Source organism: Triticum urartu, chromosome 2A (genome assembly GCF_056163025.1).
Source record: "Triticum urartu cultivar PI428250 chromosome 2A, HENAU_Tu73, whole genome shotgun sequence".
In the NCBI taxonomy this organism is placed as follows: Eukaryota; Viridiplantae; Streptophyta; class Magnoliopsida; order Poales; family Poaceae; genus Triticum; species Triticum urartu.
The window spans coordinates 564,300,035-564,318,296 of NC_141874.1; the positions used below are offsets into that span (position 1 = coordinate 564,300,035).

At 46.3% G+C, this 18,262-nt stretch overlaps 3 protein-coding genes and 1 pseudogene across 4 annotated transcripts; all 4 read left to right on the forward strand.

Moving 5' to 3' along the window:
* Positions 1-1,793: 1,793 nt before the first annotated feature.
* LOC125538756 (F-box/FBD/LRR-repeat protein At5g22660) lies at positions 1,794-4,201 on the forward strand. Of its 2 annotated transcripts, XM_048702045.2 has the most exons (3): positions 1,795-2,843; positions 2,931-3,077; positions 3,603-4,201. In XM_048702045.2, exons 1-3 carry the CDS (start codon positions 1,938-1,940, stop codon positions 3,930-3,932), a joined length of 1,383 nt encoding a protein of 460 aa, XP_048558002.1. In that variant the 5' UTR covers positions 1,795-1,937; the 3' UTR covers positions 3,933-4,201. The 2 variants fall into 2 exon arrangements, with proteins under 2 accessions (XP_048558000.1, XP_048558002.1); XM_048702043.2 differs by having other exon boundaries at positions 1,794-3,077.
* Positions 4,202-10,864: 6,663 nt separating this feature from the next.
* On the forward strand, positions 10,865-13,668 carry LOC125538759 (F-box protein At4g22280-like). The gene is made up of 5 exons (XM_048702047.2): positions 10,865-11,159; positions 11,248-11,498; positions 11,585-12,514; positions 12,717-12,866; positions 13,036-13,668. Exons 2-5 carry the CDS (start codon positions 11,448-11,450, stop codon positions 13,429-13,431), a joined length of 1,527 nt encoding a protein of 508 aa, XP_048558004.2. The 5' UTR covers positions 10,865-11,159; positions 11,248-11,447; the 3' UTR covers positions 13,432-13,668.
* Positions 13,669-15,357: 1,689 nt separating this feature from the next.
* Positions 15,358-18,133, forward strand: LOC147985923 (uncharacterized). Its single transcript, XM_087541799.1, has 2 exons — positions 15,358-16,337; positions 17,734-18,133. The coding sequence occupies exons 1-2, from the start codon at positions 15,358-15,360 to the stop codon at positions 18,131-18,133; spliced, it is 1,380 nt and encodes a 459-aa protein (XP_087397925.1).
* LOC125528923 (small nucleolar RNA Z247) lies at positions 15,835-15,950 on the forward strand (annotated as a pseudogene).
* Positions 18,134-18,262: the final 129 nt, after the last annotated feature.

The window sequence follows — 18,262 nt, forward strand, 5'->3', positions numbered from 1 at the left end:
CAGACAAATTTTTTACATTTTCATTATTTGAAGTACCATGAACAAAAAATTTACCATGTTAATATTTTGGAAATATCAAAAACACTTTTCTGAATGGTAGGAACATTTTTAAAAATGAGCGAATATTTTTCTAAATTTGATGAATTTTTTTAATATGTGGTGAACATTTCTAAAAATTAAAGTAAAGTAACTTTGGAAATATAAAAAGGTAAAGAAAAACCTAAAGGGATAAAATGGACGTAGCACTGTTGAACCGGCCCTACATGCTCTCCTGGAAGCGGGGCGAGCATCTACGCAGTATGAAGGAAAAGGATGTGATCAATTTGGAGACAACAATGAAGAATATGAAGCTTAAGGGTGTGTTCTGATCTCCTCCAGTTTCTAACTCTACCACCTTCAAAATAGATTTTGACCCGAACACTTTTACTGCAAGAAGCTAACTTCTCAAAGCTGAGCCAAATCGCACTTCAAAAACTTGGAGCTCGGTCGGCCTAGCTCCACCCATTGTAAAATCAGAAGTTCGCCCTATTTACAATGAGTTGCCACCGCCAAATATAACTATTCGCTGCTCCCTCTTTGAAATATCGCTACATGAGCGATCCCCAACGAATCGCCAACCCTCTCCCCTCTCGAATAGATGCACTTGGCCTGAATTGGGCTGCCTCCAGCCGCCCCAATATGTGCCAAACAGGGCGAAGCCCTCTCAGCTGGCCTGTAGTGCGACAAGAAGCTGTCTATCGAAGCAGAGCGATTTTGGATCACTAGCTGAAGTTAGAAGCCATAAAGGAAGCTGGACTTATGAAGTTTTGTGAAGTTAAAGGAGTTCAGAACACACCTTAAAAAATAGGGAGCTTGATGATGTGTTCGCAGGTGAGGAGGTGTTCTCGAAGTTGTCAAAAGCGGCAAGGTGCCTTATGTATTTACTTACATATAAAAATATGAAATTTATTAATAAACAGATCACAATCATGTGCACGCGTCAAATATTTTGAAGTATTGACACTTGAAATTTATGTTGGAAACTCCAAATTCCCAATTTCAGTCGAACCTAGGGCCCAGAAGGCATAGTCCTGCACTTTTCACCCAATCTAGCAAGAGGTATAAAGTAACTTTTCAAAAGCTGAAAAAATAGTACATTTAGGTTATAGCATAAGAATGTAACTAAAGTGTTGATCCAAAAATGTTATTATTAGGTATAAGCAATTCTCCGCGTGTTAGCAAAATCAGCATGGTTGTCTGCTTGTTTTTTTTTTTTTTTTGAAAGCCGACCAAGCTTGCCGCCTGGTAAGTCAGCACATATCCATTTTTCACACACCATTATAATTTGTACCAAAAATCATAATATTAGTTTTGTTTTGCATGAAAAATACATTATTTTTGAAATATTCAGTCTTTTCATGTATTCTCTTCGTCCGAAAATACTTGTTCGAAGAATGAATATATCTAGATATATTTTAGTTTTAGATACATTTATTTGTATCCATTTCCATGACACTTATTTCTGGACGGAGAAGTACAAGATGCAAAATCGCATAGTGTGGTGGTGATACCTTCTCTCGAAATAAATGAATGAAATTTACTCCTCCCATCCCATGAGAAAAAGAAGCACCTTTTGTGAGAGCCTCATCTGCCTCCTCGCGTCTCTCTCCATCCAGCCGCCGCCGGCGAGAGAGACCACCGAATTCAGACTCACCATCACAGATCCAACGCATTCACCATCCTATCAACCACCGAATCCAAGCTGACTATCCATTTCAGCGGCGCGCCCGAGGGGAATCGAGGAGGCGGAGCTCCCCGTCCCTTCCAGATCGACGGCTGCAGGCGGGGGCTGGGGAGCGGAGCGCCGGAGGAGCCGCCACCTCGAAGCAGGAGGCCGCCGCCCGGGCGCATATCGCTCGATTGGTCCTAGCTAGGGTTTCAGTCAGTCGGCCGGGACCATGGAGTCGCCGCCGCCCAAGCGCAACTTCGGCGACGGCGGCGAGGACGGAATCAGCGCGCTCCCCGACCACCTCCTCCTCGACATCCTCGAGCGCCTCGACCTGCGCGAGGCGGTCCGCGCCGGCGCGCTCTCCACGCGGTGGCGGCACCTCCCCGGCCACCTCTCGCGCGTGCACCTCGACGTCGCTCACTTCCGCGGCGCCACGCCGCTCGAGGTCATGGACGCGTTCACGGGCGCGGCGCGGGCCTTGCTGACTCGGGTGCCTCCCGCCGAGGGTGGTCCCCTCAAGGTGCTCGTCCTGAGCTTCTACACGTCTTCCCCTCACCTGAGCTCCATAGGCCGCCTCATCGAGGACATTGTGAGCTTGGGCCACACCCAATGCCTTGAGTTTTGCATATCCCCGCCGGGCACTAACCCGCTGGGCAGCAACATTGAGATTGGGCAGGAGTTCATGGCCTTCTCCCGCGCCTACCCAGTTGCCTTCTCGTGGCTCACGACGCTTACGCTCGAATATCATGCTTTTGGAAATTCCGACATCACTGACCTCATTAGCACTTGCGGTAGGCTCAGGCACCTCAGCTTGAGATTCTGCAGACTGCTTGATCTGCACTCCACGCTCAGGATCGATGTGCCGTGCTCTGAGCTCCAGGAGCTTGAGTTCATCGGCCTTTTGTGCACACGGATCGAGCTCGTCTCTGTCCCCAAGCTTAGACAAGTGGAGTGCAAATGTTGGCTCTTCAATAACCCTCCAGTGCGCTTTGGCTACGTTCCTGAGCTTCGCGGTTTAGTACTCGCTTCTAAAGCCAAGGCATGGCAAGAGCCATTCGCGCTCAGCGAATGCCTGTCAACGAGTGCTGGTGCCAGGAACCTGTCAACACTGACTCTCTGTTTTGGGTACCAAATGGTAAACTTAAATATAAATCTTCTGCATCTTCATACCATGTGTTCTTCTCTACCAGTTTCAGTTGTGCATGTGATGTTCTTGCTGCAGATTTGGGTTCAGCCAGAACCTCCGAAGCAGCGCATTGCTATATTCAGAAACCTGACCTCTGTGCGTCTTTTCGGTATCTTCTGTGAGTGTGATCTGAGCTGGACTCTGTTTATCCTTGAAGCTGCACCTGCCCTACATGATTTGGCAGTAAGGGTTACTTAACCTTCTTTCTAATTTAGTCCACATCTTAGCATGTACTTCACTCATTCTACATTTTTATCATGATATGTTTTTCGGATATTCAGCATTTAAAACGTACCAACAAGTTAATCTAATTTCCAACCACTCACCAACTTATCACAAATACTATAAGTAGTGCATACAAGCCGCATTGTAATTTTGCAGCGAGACAATGTTCATGCAAGGCAAAAAAAAAGTTGGATCGTGTCTCATGTTAGAGTAATCGTCTTATATTTCATATTACGAAGAATCTTGGTTAAAAGAAATAAGAGGATAATATGGTTGTAATTACAATGGAACCCCAGAAGCATATTCATGTGCCATACTTACAATTTAATTCATGCAAATTCCTTGAAAAGTGTATAGGGGTGTCAAAAACGCTCTTATATTATGTGACGGAGTATTTAATTACAACTGTTGTCACCTTGTCCTTATGGGTTGGTGGCAGTTTAATTAACATGTGTTATTTACTTTCTATATCATTGCTTGAAGTTGTCTCGACATTCATGTGTCAAGACGCCCGAGAACAGTGCCGAGAAGACCAACGTGGTGTGGGAGCCATCCAAGGATTTGAAGCACCTGAACTTGAAGGTGCTGCAGATCTTCGGGTGCGAGGATGAAGACAAGGTGACAAACTATATAAGGCTTGTCATGGAACGAGCTGTGGGGCTTTTGATAATTCGGTTGTATGGTGAAAACCCATGCACATACTGCGATGCCAGCAACCTTGAAAGATCCAAGGCACAAAAGGCTGGCAGGCATCGGATTAAGGAGCAACTCACACATGGATCATCCTCATCTGTGGAGATAATTATCTGTTGACGGATATGGTCAGGGAATGCTAGTAGTCTCGTAATGCTCGCAGGCTTGCAGCAGCTTGAGCAATGACTGTAAGAGGCGCAGCCAGTTGTAATTCTAATTTTAGTTATTGGTAACCTGAGGATACTTGCTCGGTGTGGACCTCGCAATTCTAATTTCTGGTTATTGGTGGCCTGGGAACACTTGATCGCACTGTGGCTAACTTAAAATGTGTGTACTTGAATCTGGATGCATGTTTTTCTCTTTCAGTTTACCAAGTAATTCCGTACCTACTATATGTTGTTTTTTTACATGCCTTATTTTTGGGAACTTTGCTTCCTGAAGTTATAAATACCTTTGCGGATATGCTGTTTTGTACTTGGCGGACTGATCAATCAAAACCAGATGATTCCAACACCAAGGTCCACTTTTTACCAATTTCTAAGAAGGAAGCTTCAGAACAAGCAAATACTTTGAAACTGATTTGGTTGGGGTGCGCCGGCCTAGGCAGTAGTGCATAGGCGACACATGAGAGGCCTAATAGCAAGCTAGTGTGGTGACCCCTCCCTCATAAAAAATAAATTTAATATTGTTGTGGGCATGTAGAGCAGCAGTTGAATTGCCGTTTCATGAAGTATCCCTTCTTGCCCTTGCCCTTCTTGAAACTAGTGGTTTCACCAACCATTAACAATTGATGCTCCTTGATTTCTATTTTTGTGGTGTCAAACATCGCAAATATCTCAAGGATCATCATATATGTCCCTGATATATTATAGTTCATCACGAAGCTCTAGCAGCTTGGTGGTAATGACTTCGGAGAAACATCACTATCTCATCTGGAAGATCAACTCCCACTTGATTCAAATGATTGTTGTATTTAGACAATCTGAGCACAAGCTCAACAATTGAGCTTTTCTCCCTTAGTTTGTAGGTTAAGAAAATCATCGGAGGTCTTATACCTCTTGACGTGGGCACGAGCCTGAAATCCCAATTTCAGCCCTCGAAACATCTCATATGTTTCGCGATGTTTCAAGACGTCTTCGGTGCCTCAACTCTAAACCGTTTAACTGAACTATCACGTAGTTATCAAATGCGTATGTCAGATGTTCGCAACATCCACAGACGACGTTCGAGGTTCAGCACACTGAGCGGTGCATTAAGGACATAAGCCTTTTAAGAAGCAATGAGGACAATCCTCAGTTTACGGACCTAGTCCGCATAATTGCTACTATCAACTTTCAACTAAATTTTCTCCAGGAACATAACTAAACAGTAGAACTGAAGCGCGAGCTACGACATAATTTGCAAAGATCTTTTGACTATGTTCAGGATAATTAAGTTCATCTTATGAACTCCCACTCAGATAGATATCCCTCTAGTCATCTAAGTGATTACATGATCCGAGTCAACTAGGTCGTGTCCGATCATCACGTGAGACGGACTGGTCAACATCGGTGAACATCTTCATGTTGATCGTATCTTCTATACGACTCATGCTCGACCTTTCGGTCTTCTGTGTTCCGAGGCCATGTCTGTACATGCTAGGCTCGTCAAGTCAACCTAAGTGTTTGCATGTGTTCCGAGGCCATGTCTGTACATGCTAGACTCGTCAACACCCGTTGTATTCGAACGTAAGAATCTATCACACCCGATCATCACGTGGTGCTTCGAAACGACGAACTTTCGCAACGGTGCACAGTTAGGGAGAACACTTTCTTGAAATTTTTAAAGAGGGATCATCTTATTTACTACCGTCGTTCTAAGCAAATAAGATGTATAAACATGATAAACATCACATGCAATCAAATGGTGACATGATATGGCCAATATCATATTGCTCCTTTTGATCTCCATCTTCGGGGCTCCATGATCATCATCGTCACCGGCATGACACCATGATCTCCATCATCATGATCCTCATCATCGTGTCTTCATGAAGTTGTCTCGCCAACTATTACTTCTACTACTACAGCTAACGGTTAGCAATAAAGTAAAGTAATTACATGACGTTTATGTTGACACGCAGGTCATAAATAAATAAAGACAACTCCTATGGCTCCTGCCGGTTGTCATATTCATCGACATGCAAGTCGTGATTCCTATTACAAGAACATGATCAATCTCATACATCACATATCATTCATCACATTCTTCTTGGCCATATCACATCACATAGCATACCCTGCAAAAACAAGTTAGACGTCCTCTAATTGTTGTTTGCATGTTTTACGTGGCTGCTATGGGTTTCTAGCAAGAACGTTTCTTACCTACACAAAACCACAACGTGATATGCCAATTGCTCTTTACCCTTCATAAGGACCCTGTTCATCGAATTCGATCCGACTAAAGTGGGAGAGACAGACACCCGCCAGCCACCTTATGCAACTAGTGCATGTCAGTCGGTGGAACCGGTCTCACGTAAGCGTACGTGTAAGGTTGGTCCGGGCCGCTTCATCCCACAATGCCGCCGAATCAAGATTGGACTAGTAACGGTAAGCATATTGAACAAAATCAACGCTCACAACTACTTTATGTTCTACTCATGCATAGTAACTACGCATAGACCTAGCTCATGATGCCACTGTTGGGGAACGTAGCAGAAATTCAAAATTTTCCTACGTATCACCAAGATCAATCTATGGAGAAATCAGCAACGAGGGGAAGGAGAATGCATCTACATACCCTTGTAGATCGCTAAGCGGAAGCGTTCAAGAGAACGGGGTTGATGGAGTCGTACACGTCGTGATCCAAATCACCGAAGATCCTAGTGCCGAACGGACGGCACCTCCGTGTTCAACACACGTACAGCCCGGTGACGTCTCCTACGCCTTGATCCAGCAAGGGGAGAAGGAGAGGTTGAGGAAGACTCCATCCAGCAGCAGCATGACGGCGTGGTGGTGGTGGAGGAGCGTGGTACTCCAGCAGGGCTTCGCCAAGCACCGCAAGAGACGAGGAGAAAGAGAGGTAGGGCTGCGCCAACTAGAGGAGAGGAACTCATATCCATTGAGCAGCCCCTAGGCCTCATATATATAGGGGAAGGGGAGGAGGGTGCGCCCCCTCTAGGGTTCCCACCCCTAGGGGGGCGGCAGCCCTAGATGGGAAAAGGGGGGGCGGCCAAGAGGGGAGAGGGGGGCGCCCCTTAGGGTGGGCCTTAGGGCCCATCTAAGCCTAGGGTTTCCCCTTCTCCTCCTTTTGCTGCGCCTTGGGCCTTTGTGGGAGGTGCACCAGCCCACTCAAGGGCTGGTCCCTTACCACTCTTGGCCCATGCAAGCCTCCGGGGCTGGTGGCCCCACTTGGTGGACCCCCGGGACCCTCCCGGTGGTCCCGGTACGTTACCGATAAACCCCGAAACTTTTCCGGTGACCAAAACAGGACTTCCCATATATAAATCTTTACCTCCGGACCATTCCGGAACTCCTCGTGACGTCCGGGATCTCATCCGGGACTCCGAACAACATTTGGTAACCACATACAAACTTCCTTTATAACCCTAGCGTCATCGAACCTTAAGTGTGTAGACCCTACGGGTTCGGGAACCATGCAGACATGACCGAGACGTTCTCCGGTCAATAACCAACAGCGGGATCTGGATACCCATGTTGGCTCCCACATGCTCCACGATGATCTCATCGGATGAACCACGATGTCAAGGACTTAATCAATCCCGTATACAATTCCCTTTGTCTATCGGTACGATACTTGCCCGAGATTCGATCGTCGGTATCCCGATACCTTGTTCAATCTCGTTACCGACAAGTCTCTTTACTCGTTCCGTAACACATCATCCCGTGATCAACTCCTTGATCACATTGTGCACACTATGATGATGTCCTACCGAGTGGGCCCAGAGATACCTCTCCGTCACACAGAGTGACAAATCCCAGTCTCGATTCGTGCCAACCCAACAGACACTTTCGGAGATACCTGTAGTGTACCTTTATAGCCACCCAGTTACGTTGTGACGTTTGGCACACCCAAAGTATTCCTACGGTATCCGGGAGTTGCACAATCTCATGGTCTAAGGAAATGATACTTGACATTATAAAAGCTTTAGCGAACGAACTACACGATCTTTGTGCTAGGCTTAGGATTGGGTCTTGTCCATCACATCATTCTCCTAATGATGTGATCCCGTTATCAACGACATCCAATGTCCATGGTCAGGAAACCGTAACCATCTATTGATCAACGAGCTAGTCAACTAGAGGCTTACTAGGGACATGGTGTTGTCTATGTATCCACACATGTATCCGAGTTTCCTATCAATACAATTCTAGCATGGATAATAAACGATTATCATGAACAAGGAAATATAATAATAATCAATTTATTATTGCCTCTAGGGCATATTTCCAACAGATACTAGGGCCATTATAGAAGAAATGGAAATTGCAATAGGAAAAGAAAATGAAAGGAAAGAATTAGCTAGAGAAGGGAAAAGAAAGAAAAGGGAAGGGAAGGGAAGGGAAGAAGTGGCCAGAGAAAGGAAAAGAATGTAGTCAAGAGGGGACAAAGAGGCCCTTATGTCATGTAGTTAGGTGCTCCTTGTGTATGTCTTGTGTCAAGAGGGGACAAAGATGCCCTTATGTCATGCCCTTGTGTATGCCTTGTCTAATCCTTGTATATAAACTCCTTATTGGAATTTATTGGAATTTGGGTTATTTGGAATTTGAATTATTTGAATTGATTTGGATTAATTTTAGTTATTTGAATTAATTTAAAGTATTTGGATTTATTTGAATAATTTGGATTAAAACTGAATTTGTGCTAACTTACTTTGCAATTTAGGACAATATGGATCTGATCAACAATAGAAAAATAGAACATGTATTGTCAATACAGGTTTGGACTTGTACTCCAAATGAAGCAAAACTCTTGCAATTTTTCAGTTTCAATTTTCCTGCGAAGCAAGTGCCCTGTTTTACAGACTGTCAAAAAGTCATAGTACTCCAAATTAACTTCTGCTTAGTGCTAGAGCAGGTCTTCTAAGCTAAGATCCTAATTAACTTCTAAGTACCTACACATCATAAGATAGTAGTGGTGGTAATCCTTCTGCTAAATGCTAGAGCAGATCTTCTCAGCTAACAAAAGAATATGAGGTTTGCATGGTTTGTATGGTGGCTCCAGTAATAAAACTGTAGATATCTACTGATGATGGTATCTCCTTGGGGCCCAGTGGTTCACAATATCACTTCTGCTAGTATTTTCAAGATTCAGTGCCATCAAAAACAGAATCAATGATGGCATGGCATGCTTGATGTGATGTAACTAATCTTTGCGCCATAATCTTTGCCATTTTAGAAATGCACTAATTAAATTTCTAAAATGAAGCTATAGATATACAGTGTCCTGTTCTGACAGTAGCTAGGTACTGTAGATATGATAGCTGAACCTTCTAATGTAATGCTGGTACAATGGCACGCCGTCGAACACGCCAGACCTCCCCATCAGCCGGGATCAGGCCGGTGCCCATCACAAACTCCAGTATCTCCGCAAGGATACCCTGCACCCACCATGATCAAACAAGTACTGAATCAAACATGCATCCTGCTGATTTCTGAAGCCTTCTGAAACATTTCTCTACTGTTCGGAAATGACTAGAACCAAACCTTGGAATAAGCCTTGGAGTTGTCCCTCAGGATATGCTTAGCTACATCCGGATCAGAGACGATAAGGAAAGACTGGAGGAAGCAGATGAAAAAGAAGGCGCAGAGCATTAGCAACATGGCAGCTTTCAGAAGACTGAAATTTTGGGGGCAATTGGGTTAATGGCGAGCTCACCTTGGGCCCGAAGTTGAGGCGGAAGACGCCGCCGTAGGTGAGGAAGAGGTCGTAGAGCGGCAGGAAGAAGGCCTCCCCGGCGACGGATGCCAGCGACCCGACCGCCTGCGGCAGCTCCGGCCCCCTGCGCTCGCCGCCCGCTACCTTGGTGAGCAGCCCGGCCGCGAGCTTCCCCGGCGGGCCGAGCTTGGCCAGCCTCGCCGCGACGGGCGCGAGCCATCCGAACAGAAGAATTCAAGCACCGCGCATGATCCAATCAGCACCGGAGCTGCACGAGGGGAAAGAAATGCGGAGAGAGGATAAGGGATTGGCCGGGGAAGTGACTGACCCGGGCCCCTGGGCGGTGAACGAGGTGGTCGAGGTCCACGAGGGCGTAGCGCACGGCGTACTCGAAGGCGTGCCCCGCCGGCCGCCGGCGCGAGTGCCGGACGCGGCCCTCGTACAGCCGCACGGTGCCGGCGCTATCAGGGGCAGCAAAAGCAGCTGAAAATCAGCTCCGTGAAGGCGAAACTCTTGACGTTGGCCGACTGGAGGATCTCGCCCTCGCTCCGTGGCGTCGACGGCACCGTCGTCGTTGACGGCAAGGACGACACCTGGCTGCTCGTCGGCCTTTAGGTTGTTATTGGTGGTCCGGATCCGGCGCCTCCGGGCTCTTCGACGGCAGTTCCGGCGCAGCCGGAGCAGAGCGCGGCGGTAACTGGGGAAATCGAAGATCTTTTTGAGGAAGGGGGGAGTTTGGGGAGGCAGGCGGGCGGCAGCTGCGGCAGCGGAGCAGGAGGCAGTTGCGGCGGGAGAGCGGGGGAGCAGGGGGGCTGCGGTGGCGGGGAGTAGGGCGGCTGCGGCGGCGGGGAGCAGGGAAGCTGCAGCGGCGGAGAGCAGCGCAGCTGCTGCTTCTGTCGGAGGAGGATGACGAGGAGCGCGGGTTTGGTCGGGAGAAGCTAGAGGGTTTTTTTTGTAAAAATGCCGTCGCGACATGTTTTTCGGGACGGAGGGAGTAGATGTTAGTACAAAGTTGAGTCTCCGAGCCACCTTTTTATTCGCTTAACGGAGGGAGTATCTGCGAGCCACCTTTTTATTCGCTTAACCGGCGCTCTCGAGTTCAGGTAGGAGCAATCGTGGGCCTGGCAACGCGACCGATTTGGGACAGCAGTCGGTCGACCGACCGTGTAGTACCTTTACCTCTTTTTTCGGCTCCCTCTTTCCCCTTTCCCTGCCCTCCCTGCTCTCGCTCCTTGTATTCCTCCCAACGCGACGCGGCGGATCTACCTACAGCTGCCGCCGTCGCCGTGCCGATTCTACCTTAGCCTCAATCCAACCTCTCGGGGGCGCGCACCGCCGCCGGCGAAACAATCGCCGCCTCCATCGCCGTTCCCCTTTCTTCCTCGGCCGCCGGCCGCCGGGACATCCAGCTGCCCCGTCCAGTGTTTGGCCATTGGGTCTCCTTCCATACTTCCTTCCTCTGAGCCTGAGGTACGCGCAGCTAGGTCGTTTCTTCTCATGCACTACAGCTTCAATACTCTTTGTTGTTGGACTTAAATCTATCGATCAATCCCGCTAGGTCGGACATACATCTAGATCCGCCGCCCCTGTATTTGTATTACCATGGAGACTGTACATGAATCATGGCGGTGGCACGACGGCTACTGCTTGCACGGTTCCATCTCGGAGTAACAGGACCTAATCGCCTCCGGGTTCCAATTCGTGTTCTAGTCGGACCTCCTCCGCCCTCCCTTCCAGTAAAGACGGCAGCTTTGCCTCATGACATCCACGGTTCAGAGCTTATTATTATCGTCCATGGAGCAGAATAATGTGCGTAAGCTCTTGCTAGCTTCTCTTCTTTTGGGGTTTCAATTCAAATCAAATACGTATTCACGTATGATCTTGTTTTGTCGCAGAAGCCACAAGACGAAGATAGGCTGGGTGCCCTGACTGACGACATCCTGCTCTCCATCTTGGGGAGTGTGGACCTTGCGACGGCCGCAAGGACCAGCGCTCTGTCGACGCGCTGGAGGAGCCTGCCATGGCTGCTCCCCGACCTTAACCTCCATGTTAGGGATTTCCTGCCCGCCCCATGCCCAGATTACCCTGTTGCTGCTGGGCAGCAGATATATTTTTATTCTCAAATACCAGCGCAACACATAGATGAAGCAATGGCATCACTGACAAGAGCTGCTAGGAGTTTCTTGCGCATCAAAGGCAGCAGCAGAGTCTCCAGAACGTCCCTTGAGATCTACCTGATTGGCAATTACTCGCATGATATTGGCCCGCTGGTCCGTGACGCCATTGACAACGGCATGATAAAAGAACTGGACCTCACCATTGCGGACGACAAGGATTACGATTGCAAAGGTGGAGACATGCTACGGAAAGCACGGGACGTGGACGGGTTCTTCAGCGCCTATCCTAATATACTTCCTTGCCTCACAAGGCTCCAGCTTTACAACCTGCGCTTTGCTGAGAGGGATATACATAACGTCTTATTTGATTGCTGCAAGCAGCTGCAGCACCTTAGTCTGGAACACTGTGATGTCGGCGACTGCTCGGTGTGGCAGGTAGACGCGCCGAATTCGGTTCTCAGGGTTCTTGAAGTCCGCTATTCCTACTTGAAGAGGCTTGAGGTGCTCTGCCTTCCCAAACTAGAGCTGCTCAGTTGGGAGGCGTGGATGCACTGTGAGCCCCCCTTGCATTTTGGTTATGTCCCGTCCCTTAAGGAGTTATTCCTTGTGTGTGGTGCAGACCTTGAGCACTCGGGGTTTAGTTTAAGCCAGCTTTTAGATGGTGCCACCGAAATTCATACCCTGACCTTAAATTTCCAAGGAGAAAAGGTAATTTCGTACCATTTCAGTATAGATTGTGCGACGTGCTTCTAATTTCATCACTGGGAATTTTGAAGTTACAGGGTTAATTAGGAGCGTATGCTCCTTTTTTATTTTTTTGCTGTTTCATGTCTTGATCAAGATATTTGCTTACCTTTATTATTGCTAGGAATGTTTCGTTGATTTCTTCCTTGATTTGTCTGTTGACCAGCTTTGGATCCTGCCGGAAAGCAAGCAACTCCGGGCCGCATTCAGCAACCTAAGGAAGCTGTCTATTCATGGCATATATGTTGAGTTTGACCTGTTATGGACAATAAATCTCCTTGAAGCTGCTCCGAGTGTTGAGATATTTGATATTGAGGTACTAATTTTACTTATTCCTTTCTCTCGATTGTTAGTTGAATAGATTTATGTATTTCCTTCCTGGTTATTGATATCATCGCTTGATAGATTTCAGAATAGAATCTCCTGGGAATACTAGCTACTATATGTACTTTATGTAATTATTAGGTCTTGGTTCTTGGATACAGGTGTTTGAACATCCATGTCTGGTACTATATTGGGAGCGCGTTGGCATTCAAAGAGTGAAACCTTCTTGGAAGGTGGCTGGGTTCACAAGCTGTAACAAGTGGAAACTCAGAGAGCTTCATGTGACCAACTTTAGTCCCCTCATGGAGCAACATATGTTATTTGTACGTGAGGTGATGGATCGAGCACCAAACTTGAAAACTGTTATTTTGAAAGAAGATGATGAACCATGCAAGGATTGCGAGGCAATGGACGCACTGCCTAATCTGGTAGGAGGCTTGTTTCCAAGGACCAAAAATGAGCAAGAAACAATAGCCCAGCAACTTAGGGACAACATGGTTGGCTCGTCCTCGGTGAAGATAATTTTCAAAAGTATTGTTTCAACGGTGGTTTTCTGAACTTGTATGTACGTTGAATGCAAGTGCAAGTAGTAAGCGAGAATGTAGTATACAGGCTTTCTATTGTGGGGTTTGCTCTATTTTTTCTAATGTTTAAATTTAGCGTTCATGTAAACGCTAATGCACCAACATTAGCAGTTGCATCAATTCATTTTTAGGCGAGGCGGTTCCAGCAAGTTTGTATTATCTAGGACACCAGCTCATTTATTATTATTATCTAGTACACGGAAAACCTAAGAGTTGATGAATTGGTGTGACAATAAGCTGTTAGAATAATGCAGCATTATCTTAATGAAATAACATTGGAATGGAATTTTTGTCGTTGCAGCGTGTGGGATAATGAAAACCATCTTGTATCCTTTGCTAATGTTGAGCAACTGTAATGCCCATTTCAGTAGCTCAGCACTCAACAGTGTCATAAACCCAACAAGCACAAATTTCAGTTTCTTCCTTTGAGCGAAATGTCTTTGACAAACACAAATTTTACGTTTCCTGTCTTTGACAGTATGTATGTGCGTGACAAGTGTGCATGCAACTCAGCAATTTTTAAAAAATAATCTGCCATTTTTTTTTGAACAAAAATAACTTTATTCCTCATATAATAGCCATGTCATTTACAATATGTGGAAGAATAAAGTCAGGGGGATTGGAGTCCCAAAATTGAGATAAACCAAGACTAAAGCAATGCTTTGCTAAACAATCAGCAAAAAGATTGGCTTCCCTTCCGCAATGAACAAAGCTGACATTTGAAAAGTCCATCGCCAATAGACTAGTCTCGGTGATGATTGGCACATCGGGACCCATGTAAGCATCAAGGTCTGAAACTGCCTCCAATGCATTTAAACTATCTGATTCAATGATTAAATTGGAGCACCCGATATTTGAAGCTAGAATAAGGCCATACCGAATAGCCTTTATCTCTGCCGAAACCACTGATGCTACATGAACCATAGGCCATGTTGCCGCTGCGATAAAATTACTCGGTCATTTCTCGCCACAGCTCCGCAAGCTCCTGCCAAGGTCTCCGCCTGAAATGATGTGAAAATTAATGTAATCTGCCATTTTTTTAGTTGAGGATAAGAAATGTTGTTAGCAGAGTAACTTGATTTTTAAAAATTGACGGCGCTAGGCGTTGACTAGCTGAAGCGCTCATTGAATCGGTCGCCTCCGACATTGGATCCATGTGTAACGGACGCCCTAGATGGCTCACTGTGACCCGAGGCTTGGGAACATGACTCGTGTCGAAACTTGTCGGCGTCCCAAACATTTTCTAACTGTTTGCTATTTGCCCTATGTTGCAGTGGCGCCCTTATAGCACCCAGTGGTCATCGCATAGCACTCCCGGAGCCCTCTCACGCTAGTCATAGTGGGGAGTAACTTAGAGTAGTAACATACATATGTTACTACTCTATGTTACTACCTCTATAGTGGGTAGTGTCATATGTGTGGTAACATAGGTGTCTTCATTTATTACTTTGTAGACTCATTTTGCATTGAAAACCGCTATGTGATGGTAACATATTATGTTACTCTATTTGCCTCTCTCCTCATTAACTACTTGCCACCTCACCATTTTTGCTTATGTGGCATCTATGTTACTACCTATGTTACTCCCACTACGACCAGCCTCACTGTGTGGGGGCAACTTACTGTTGGACTTCTTGTAACTGAATCTAGCGTCCGTTTCTGAACCTTTCATATGGTGTAGTACACCAACGATCGGTCTCCTCTGTAACGCCATAATGGGGGCTCTTCCCATCTATATCAACACGCAACCAGGACCTGAGAAGGTATCCCGTTTCCTGCAATTCCACATGGAATCAGAGCCACCTCTTCCGAGGTCTAGCGATCTGATCTAGCCAAACACACACACCAAAAACCTGATCGCTGGTCAAGATCATCGATCGATTCCCTCCCTCCTTCCCCATGGTGACCTCCTCTTCAACACTGGCGGCGCTTCTGGGATCTCCTCCCTCGGAGAAACTCTCTCAGGAAAATCACATCTACTGGAAGATGCAGGTTCTTCCTGCCTTTCGCGGTGCTCGAGTCATGGGGCTACTTGATGGTTCCGATTCAGCACCTGCAAAAACATTGGAGGTTGAGGCTGAAAGCACGAGGACCACTGTGTCGAATCCGGCCTACGAAGCCTGGATTGAGAGGGATCAACAAGTCGTGAGCTATCTCACAAAATCAATAAGTAAGGATGTTCTTGCTCAATTTTTTGCGTTAGAACATGCTGTTGAAATCTGGGCTGCAATTGAAGCCTCGTTTGCCTCACAATCCAAGGCACGCATCAATATGTTGCGTGGAGAACTTGTGAATACAAAGAAGCGTGATATGCCTGCAGATAAATATATTGCTTTGATGAAAAGTTTTGCTTCAGAACTTGCTGCAGCTGGTCGGCTAATTGATGATGATGAACTGAAGGAGTATATCCTTGGTGGTCTTGATGGAGAATATAACTCTGTGGTTGCCTCTATTAACGCTGTTCCTACCACCACTCTTGCTGATGTTTGTGCACAGCTTACGGCATATGATTACAGGCAGCAAATGCTTGCCGAGTCAGATCAAACCGTTGGGGGTTTTCAGTCTTCCGCTAATGCTGCTACACGAGGACGTTCCTCCAATAATAATTATCGTCAAAAATCTCGTGGTGGATATGGGCAATACCGTGGTCGTCCGCAGCAGACACATCCAACACATGGTCGTAATCCACAGAGAGGTGGTCATGGTCGTGGTCGTGGCCATGGTCGCATACCTTCTCCTCGCCAGGATATTACATGTCAGATATGCAAAAAATATGGGCACCCATCACGTGATTGTTGGTGGAGGTATTCTGACAATGGTGATGATGATGACTCTCACTCGGATGACAAGGGTGCACATCTTGAAGTGGATACAAACTGGTATGTTGCTACAGGAGCAACAAATCACGTCACCGGAGAATTACACAAATTGACCACTCGGGAAAATTACAGTGGACGTGATCAAGTCCATACGGCAAATGGAAATGGTATGGCAATGACACGTGTTGGTCATTCTACTTTGCACACCCCTCATAATTCTATTTCTCTTAACAATATTTTGCATGTTCCTAGTGCATCCAAAAAATCTTTTATCTTCTCATCAACTTGCCTTAGACAACAATATATTTCTTGAAATTCATCCTTTCTTCTTTTTGATCAAGGATCAGGTCACGAGGGACAGACTGTTTAAAGGTCCTTGCCATGGTGGTCTCTACCCGATTATGCCCTTCTTCACGAGGTCTCCCAAGTGTGCCTTCATCACCATCAAACCCACTTCATCCATATGGCATAATCGTCTAGGGCATCCATCCTATTTTATTGTTCAACAAGTACTTCGGAAGAATAAACTCCCTTATGATCCACAAATAAATCCTTATGTATGTGATCCATGTCAGCAAGCTAAAAGCCATTAGTTTCCCTATCCCATCTCTACTAGTGTGTCTACTGTTCCATTGGAACAAATATTCTCTGATGTATGGGGTCCTGCTCCAGCTTCTGTTGGGAAACACTTATATTATGTGAGCTTTATTGATGATTTTAGAAAATTTACTTGGATATATTTGCTTAAGAAGCGTTCTGATGTTTATCAGGTCTTTCTTAATTTCCAATAACTTGTTGAACGGAAATTTGGTCGAAAAATAATTACCATGCAAACTGGTTGGGGTGGTGAATACGAAAAACTCAATGCCTTCTTCCAAAAAGTTGGCATTACACATCATGTGTCTTGTCCTCACGCCCATCAACAAAATGGTTCAGCTGAACATAAACATCGACACATTGTTGAGGTTGGCCTTGCCTTACTTTCTCATGCATGAATGCCTCTTAAATTTTGGGATGAAGCCTTTCTCACCGCCACATATCTCATTAATTTGCTCCCTACCAAGATACTCAATCACATGAGTCCTACGGAAGTACTACTCCATGTCAAACCCAACTATGAATCTCTTCGTGTGTTTGGTGTGCATGTTGGCCAAACCTTCGCCCTTATAACAAACAAAAACTCTCGTTTCGCTCCAAGCGATGTGTTTTCTTAGGCTACAGTCCTCGACATAAAGGGGTCAAATGTCTTGATATATCCAGTGGTCGTGTCTACATCTCACGTGATGTTGTGTTTGATGAGAATGTTTTTCCCTTTGCTCTTCTTCATCCTAATGCTGGTTCACGTCTTCGTGAGGAAATCCTTTTATTACCTCATAATAGTCCATCCGATAATGAGGGGGTGCACACTAATAATGACCACATGTTTGTTGTTCCTATTGTTGCTAACCATCCACAGGTCACAATGTCTGAGGCATCCGCTGATACAAATACAGAAGAAACCAGTGAGGAAAATACAGGAAATGATCAAACAAACTCAGAAATTGACCAAGAGTTGGGTGCATCTAGCATTTTTCAGCCTCCTGACGATCCTCATGATGATTCTGCTCTGGATTCTGCCTCAGATCAGGAGCAAACATTCTCCCTGCAGCAGACTGGTGTGTCTAGCGATGCCACGTCGCGTCACCCGGCATCCAATGCGCCGACTGCGTCCGCTCGCCCATGTGTTCCTCTGCGCGCGAATCAAGTGTCTCCATGTCATCAGACAGGACACCTCAGGGTTCTCCCTCCTCCGGATCTTCTACATCACGTGGTGGCCACACTGCTACACCCGGATCCCTTGCTCCAAGCCGATCTGATTCAGTGTCTGACAACAGTAGCCCAACAGGATCTTCTGCGCCACCGAGCCCTGCAACGCCTCTTGTTGCTACACAAGATCTTCCTATTGCTGCTCGCACCCGTCTACAAAAAAGGTATACGCCAACCAA